The sequence below is a fragment of the Gavia stellata genome, chromosome 20 (assembly GCF_030936135.1).
Source record: "Gavia stellata isolate bGavSte3 chromosome 20, bGavSte3.hap2, whole genome shotgun sequence".
In the NCBI taxonomy this organism is placed as follows: Eukaryota; Metazoa; Chordata; class Aves; order Gaviiformes; family Gaviidae; genus Gavia; species Gavia stellata.
This window is the reverse complement of record NC_082613.1, coordinates 3,511,642-3,519,030: the sequence shown is the minus strand read 5'-3', so window position 1 is coordinate 3,519,030 and position 7,389 is coordinate 3,511,642. Positions and strand designations below refer to the sequence as shown.

Below are 7,389 nucleotides of genomic sequence, written 5' to 3'. Positions count from 1 at the left end.
GAGGGCGAGCGCTGGGGCGGCTGAGACGACACCAAGTTGGGAGGGAGTGTTGATCTGCTTGAGGGTCAGAAGGCTCTGCAGAGGGATCTGGACAGGCTGGATCGATGGGCTGAGGCCAACCGGGTGAAGTTCAATAAGGCCAAGTGCCGGGTTCCACACTTTGGCCACAACAACCCCAGGCAACGCTACAGGCTTGGGGATGAGTGGCTGGAAAGGTGCCCCGCAGAAAAGGACCTGGGGGTGTTGATCGACACCCGGCTGAATCTGAGCCGGCAGTGTGCCCAGGTGGCCAAGAAGGCCAATGGCGTCCTGGCCTGTATCAGAAATGGTGTGGGCAGTAGGAGCAGGGAGGTGATGGTGCCCCAGTACTCGGCGCTGGTGAGGCCGCACCTCGAATACTGTGTTCAGTTTTGGGCCCCTCACTCCAAGAAGGACATTGAGGTGCTGGAGCGTGTCCAGAGAAGGGCGACGGAGCTGGTGAGGGGTCTGGAGCACAAGTCTGATGAGGAGCGGCTGAGGGAGCTGGGGGTGTTCAGTCTGGAGAAGAGGGGGCTGAGGGGAGACCTCATCGCTCTCTACAACTGCCTGAAAGGGGGTTGTGGTGAGGGGGGTGTTGGTCTCTTCTCCCAAGTGACAAGCGACAGGACAAGAGGAAATGGCCTCAAGTTGTGCCAGGGGAGATTCAGGCTGGATAGTAGGAAAAATTTCTTTCCTGAGAGAGTGGTGAAGCACTGGCAGAGGCTGCCCAGGGAGGTGGTGGAGTCACCATCCCTGGAGGTGTTCAAGGAACGTGTGGATGTGGCATTGTGGGATGTGGCTTGATGGGCATGGTGCTGTGTGGTGTTGGGTGGGTTGGTTTTTGGTGTGTTGTGGTTTGGTTTTTTGTGGTGTTTGTTTTTTTTTTTGTTTGGTTTTTTTTTTTTAAGGTTGGACTTGGTGATCTTACAGGTCTTTTCCAACCTTAGGGATTCTGTGATTCTGTGATTCCCTGGCAGCCGGGCCAAGCCTCAGGCCCCGCTCTGACCTTCCTTCCTACTGCCACCTTCCCAACCCTCTGGCGATCTCAAATGCAGAAGAACAGGCCTACGGCGGCCATTTGGGACGGCGGCGTTGCGCTGCCTCCATGACCGGCCCAAGAAACCCTAAAGCATGACAACGATCGATGAGAAACTTCTCGGAGGCACCCGACGGCCTCGTCCCGTTCCTGAGGGGACGGGCTCCGTGCCCAGCTCACGCCTCCGGCGCTACGAGCGCGGGGCGGCCAAACCCTGAGGTAAACCCCCCCCCAAAGCTCCCTCTGCTCCAGGAAAGGAACCACACCGCGCCTTTCCCCCCCGCCCCGCCCCGCTTCGCCCCGCCCGAGGAGCGGCCGGCGGCCCGCCACCCCCTCCTCCCGGCCGGCAGGAGCCGCTGCGGGCGGCGGCGGGCGGCGGCGCGGCCATGGGCGAGGCGGAGGGCGGCTCGGCGGGCGCTGTGGAGAAGCCGCCGCTGCCCGCGGCCGGGCCGGGGGCCGCCGCGGCGGTCGCTGCCGCCGTTGCAGCCGCCGCGGCTGCAGCGGCCGCCGCCCCGGAGCCCGGCGTGCCGGCGGAGGAGGCGGTGGTGGTGTGGAGTCCTGAAGTAGAGGTTTGCCTCTTCCACGCCATGCTGGGCCACAAGCCCGTAGGTGAGAGCAGGCCGCGGCCGAGCCGCGGCCTCGAGTAGCGGCGCTGGCCGGGGAGGAGAACCAGGCGCTGGGCCTGGAGCGCCAAGGTCCGGGCGGGGGGGCTGGCGGCCCGGCCGCGTGGCGGTGCTGCCCCTAGCGGCCTCCCGGGCCCGCTCCCGCCGCGGCAGCCCCCGAGGGCCCTGCGGCTTCTCCCGAGCGTGGCGGGGCCTGTGGGGAAGGAGGCGCCGTGCCCTCCCGGCCTCCTCAGCCGCCCCTCCTGGGGGCATGGAGTCAGCCTTTCTCGGTCCCCTCTGCCATCGCCTTTCCTGACTTGCTGCTCTATACTTCCCTTCGGTTGTTTTTCACGCAGCTTCTCTAAAAGCTCTGGCTGCGGCCACATGTCAGCATGACCCAGTGGGGCACCCTCAGCCCCTCTCCAGCACAGCACCTGTAATGTAGGGTGAAATATCAGCCAGGCAGGGCTGCCCAGATTGCCATGTGTTTATCCCATAATGTATGATTTCCCTGTAACGACAGAATGTTTTTTTAATTGTGTGGCGTGAGTAAAACTGTTAGTAGTGTTAATTGCATTGAGTTCTTCCCCCAGGTGTGAATCGCCATTTCCACATGATCTGTATCCGAGATAAATTCAGTCAGAATATTGGTCGGCAGATTTCTTCCAAAGTGATTTGGGACCATCTGAGCACCATGTATGATATGCAAGCTCTTGTGAGTATGAAGGGTTGATGTAGCCACATTCTTATTTCTTATAGTTCAGGAGTTTTGCTAGGCCAAAATCACTGGGCCTGTCTACCTTTCGTGTTACTAAGAATTACGTGTTGTTCCAGTGAGTTGATGGTTTTTTTCCTGTATAAAAGTATATTAGGTAGGAGACAATAAAACCTGCAGTGGTTTGTTTTGGGGTTGTTTTTTCCATACTGTGTTCTGACTTTGTTTATTAAAGTTGCCTAAATGCTGATCCAGCAAACATTTACATAGGTACTTAACTTAACCGTCAAATAAGGAGCTTATAGTGTGTTTACATAAGAATTGGTGGTGTTTGGGTTCCAGAAATGGTCTCAAATGATCATGAGTCATGATCTCAGATATCTTGACCTTAGTAATCAGTTTGAAATCAGGAACCTCCTGATTCTCAAATGTCTGAAGTGTCTTGTTAAGAACTATTTAGCTACTAATTGCATGTAAAATAGATTTTGAGACTGCACTTCTAAATCCAAATTAAAGTTTTTACCGAAGTTATTCATAGAGACCTTTCTTTTCTTTCTAAGCATGAATCTGAGATTCTTCCATTCCCTAATATAGAGAAGAACTTTGCTCTTCCTGACGAAATGATTCAAGAAGTGAGAGAAGGTAAGATGTGATAGCAGTCTCTTATTCTTGGTTGCTCTAATCGCATCTCAGAACAGGTAGTTTAGCAAAACTCCCCCCAAAAAAGAACGTAACATGTCAATCCAAGCCCGTTCTTTCATACTGGTGTGTGAGATGTATTGGGGAAAAAGACGTGTTAAACAGATACAAGTTTATCTCAGGAATTTTTAATCAGCTGACTGAAGGAAACTGTTAGGGAAAGGATCACACTACCTGTGCTGTTCATATTCTCACTACCCACTCTCTGTGATTGACCACGGTGGGAGACAGGCTAGCGGGAGAGATAGACCTTTGGTCAGATTCCATACAGTGTTTCTCATATTCTTAAATATAATGTAGATGGGATGCTGATATAGCACAAACAGGTTGTATTTATACCATTTAGATTCAGCTTCTCCTTCTGGTTATACACCAAAGATCCATGGGCTTCGCGGATACTAGTTTGCAGAGCGAAAGTTAGAATGTGATTCTTTGCAAGGTGATCAGTAGTTTATTGTGAGTTTTTTGCACTTTATTGAGACGGCTGTAATATTACATCAGACCATAATTTTTGCTAAAAGAGATGATCTGCACACTTCAATGTGGTTCATTTTGTAGCAAGGTCATTTTTTAAAGAGTAGGAGCTATAGAGCTGATGAAAATAACATTTGCTGCATATGATTTGTATATAATAGTATTTCTGTGATAAAATTTTATATGCCAATGATGATACAAGGCAGTTTAATAGCAATTCAGCTAATGTTTAAAAATGTATACCAGGAATATACTTACTGAATAGCTGCAGTTTCAATAGCTGGAGAAACTTGCCTTATGGACGTGGACTTGTACCTTATGCTGGTATAACGATCTCATTTTTAGGCTATTGGTATTTTTAGTATGGCTCATATGTCTTATTTTTAAAAGCATTACTGGTTTTTAATGTCCGATGATAAGATTTTTCATGAGGTTTTTTTTCCATAGTTGCATTAAAATTGAAAACAAAACCAATATGAAATGTTTAGAGGTGTTTGTATAGATTCACAGTGGTTTCATTGCACTGTGAAATCATCTCTTTGTGTTTTTATCTTCTTGGGATTCAACTACCTAGTTCCTCCAAATCTCTCTCTCTCATGATAAGCCTATCTGTATTGTCTAATCTAATAGAAATATGCAGCAGTTTGACAGAAATCGGAGGTTGAGCAGTGAGAGCTGGATTTTCAAAGTTTAGCTCAATTACTAGGTACACTAAACTTTACACTAAAAATTCAGTATAAAATCATAATATAGCTAAGACATTGCAATATGTTTTGCCTATTTACAGTTTCACTTTCTTCCTGTTAATAATTTCAGTGGAACTTTTCAACATGTGACATCATCTTGTTCAGTGCATTTATCCTACGTTATGCTCATAGCATGCCTGGACTGTTAGCTATGTTTCTCTATCACAGTGCTAAGGAACCTTTACCGCTGAATATTTGTTAACATTATGCACATATGCTGAGGCTACTAATCCAGAAAAAATGCATACAGTTCTTCAAAACCATCTAACCGTTGCCTAACGATCTTTTCTGTAGGAAAAGTAATGATAGAAGAAGAAGTGAAAGAGGAAATAAAAGAAGAGATGGAAGCGCATGCAGGTCCAGAAGAAGGTAAATTTGTAACACTCTACTGTGTAATAAGAGATTAAAAAAACAACTGTAACTCTGAGAAATTAATGTTAAAATGTAAATCCCAAATATGCTGTACATTGTGACTTGTATTCAGACTTAGCATATGCTCATGCCAAGAACTAGAACAATTTAAGAATGCACAGAGTTAACAGTTGCCAGTATGTGATGCTTCAAAACATTTCTCCTTTGCTCCTAATTCATATGTACAAAGTTGTATAGCTTTGGAGTTTTTTGGTTTTAATATGTACTTGACAAAGCCCTGGGAATCTGAAGTAATCTAAGGATCTCTGAAAGAAAATTGAGTCCAGTTTTAGTGAACCTAAATACTCTGTGTTAGGATCTTTGTAGTTGTGGGGAAAAATAGGGCCTATAAATCAAAAAAGATTGTAAGATTGTATCCTTAAATGGGAAGGCGGGCAGAGTGGTATTTTATTTTATTTGCATTATCTTGCTTCTTTTAAATATAAGGTTTATTTTCCTAACACTTTGCTGTAGAACAAAATCAAATGTGAACAGTAGGGATTCTGCTGGTTACCTTAACAGACCAAGCCAACTGTTACTTACATAATTTCATAATATTTCTATCACAAAAGAAGTGGTGGTTTAAGATTCAGTGTGATAAAAGATCTAAAAATGTATTTTTAAAATAGATTAAATTTCACATTTTGGGTGTTCAGTTTTAAAATCTTATCTATAATACCAAATGTAATGACCGTTGCCGATTATAAATTTCATAGATTGGTCCTATGTTCTGTAAGTGTTGCTATTAAGTATTTTAATTTTAAGTGCTGTTTAATTCCGTTTAATGAATTTCACTTCTAGCCTGTCAAAATACATGCCTGTCTTTAAAGCAAATAATAAAAGCAAGATGTGCCTTTCTTACAGAAGATTTTTCCTTTAAAAATGAAAGTAATACTTAAATGGTCATTAAATATGCTGAGAATGGATTGGTTTGAAAAGTTTTATGTAATATAAAGAAATTTTATATCACTTCTTGTTTGCCTATGTGTTATGACTCTGATCTGGAATCATTACTTTGATCCTATTTCAGTTTTTGCACCCTCTGGAAGTTTAGGAAAAACAACTGAAAAGCCAAGCAGCAAAGAGAAAGAGAAAACTTCTTCAGATTCTGGGTCCAAAGAAGGATCTGATAAGAGGAAGCGCAACAGAGTCACTGAAAAGGTCTTAAACGCAAACAGTAACCCTTCCAGTCCAAGTGCTGCAAAACGACGCAGAACATAAAGCGAGCTGTGAAAGAGAGAAGTAATAAACTCTGGAACTTGAGGAGGGAACAGTAAAGCCGAGTAGCAGGATAGTCGCTACATAAACTCTTTGAGAAAGGAAAAGGTATCTGAGCCAGGTATTTGAAGAATCTGCACATTGGCTTTATACATGCAAGACTTTGTCTTTCCTGATGTGTTCTCTAGTCAGCACCACGTAGCTGGGCGATGGCTGCCTTCTCAGGGCGCTGAGGGAGAAAGCTGGCGGCGTTAAGAGTTCATGCGTATATAACAATTCTGGTGGTTGCATTTCAAAAGAGTAACGCACGCTGTGTCAGCATAGTTCATGAAACAAATGCTCAGTGAAACACGGAGCCTCAGTTCATGAAAAGCATAGGTGGTTTCTATAAATTTTGGGTCGTTTTTTCTGCCTTTGCTGTGTTGCTGTCTTTGAGTTTTACAGACCCTCGGCGGGTAATGTTGTTTGGCCATTTTACTTACCGCAAACGTAGCGTTTGTATCAAATGTCTGAATTCGTTGGTTCAGTAAAACTGAAGTTCTTCTAAATACAGCTAACTACTGAGTTGAAGTATTCTTTCGCTCTGTTTGCTGGAGGAACCTTGACTTCTTTCACCCTTAGTGACATAACATTTTTCAATCTTTATACATTTATATGCCATAAATGAAGTGAAAATTATAATGCCCCTAGAATAATAATTAATAAGTATCCTAAATAAAATACCCAGTGATGTCACATGGTTGTGTAAGGGATCAGCTGAGCCGTGCATGAACCTGGAGATGTTGCTTCATCCATTTGTACTATAGTAGTATATAACAGTGGGTTTTGTACTTCATTATTTATTTTTTTAAAGCAGTTTTAGTAGGTGTTAATAGAATTGGTATTCCAAAATGTTACTTTTGTTCTACAACTTAAGAATCTTACTGACATTGTAATGCTTATCTTTTATATGCTGGAATATTAAGATTTGATAGAAGTTACTATTTTTGTGTTGTGAAAAGATGGACTGCGATCAACAAACACAGGTTAAATGGTGAATGAAGTAGGCTGAAATGTTACTGAATTTGTTTCACCATATTAACTATCAGTTAATAAAAAGAAAAATTACTTCTTCATCTATCAGTATTGCCTTCAAGGTGAGGAACTAGGAATCTACTAGTTTTTGCTTTTATTCTAGGTATGTAGCCAAGTTCTTGTCTGCCTCATTTGCTTCACTTGTTTTATACCAAGAATAAATTTGACTCATCTTTATTTTACTAAATGGTAATTGTTGCGTAGCTTGATTAAAATTTGGCCCAATGTATTTTGAAAGTTGTTAAGGCATCTTGTGCCTTCAGTGAAATTGGTCAAAAGTGCTACCTGGGGTTTTTTAGGGTTTTTTTTTTTTTTTTACTGACTTTGTCTGGATCTTACGAACAACTATCCTGTTATTTCTGTAAGATATTTGGTAAGAAATCCTGGCCTGCTGAA

General features: G+C 43.7%; 1 protein-coding gene across 1 annotated transcript; it reads left to right on the top strand.

Moving 5' to 3' along the window:
* The first annotated feature begins 1,440 nt into the window (after positions 1 to 1,440).
* MRGBP (MRG domain binding protein) lies at positions 1,441 to 7,165 on the top strand. Its single transcript, XM_059827221.1, has 5 exons — positions 1,441 to 1,663; positions 2,250 to 2,371; positions 2,932 to 3,013; positions 4,585 to 4,659; positions 5,732 to 7,165. The coding sequence occupies exons 1-5, from the start codon at positions 1,441 to 1,443 to the stop codon at positions 5,920 to 5,922; spliced, it is 693 nt and encodes a 230-aa protein (XP_059683204.1). The 3' UTR covers positions 5,923 to 7,165.
* Positions 7,166 to 7,389: the final 224 nt, after the last annotated feature.

Coding starts and splice junctions, on each gene's coding strand:
- MRGBP (XM_059827221.1), top strand. CDS start 1,441: ATGGGCGAGGCGGAGGGCGGCTCGGCGGGCGCTGTGGAGAAGCCGCCG. Junction 1,664..2,249: donor GCTGGGCCACAAGCCCGTAG/GTGAGAGCAGGC, acceptor TTCTTCCCCCAG/GTGTGAATCGCCATTTCCAC. Junction 2,372..2,931: donor TGTATGATATGCAAGCTCTT/GTGAGTATGAAG, acceptor TTTCTTTCTAAG/CATGAATCTGAGATTCTTCC.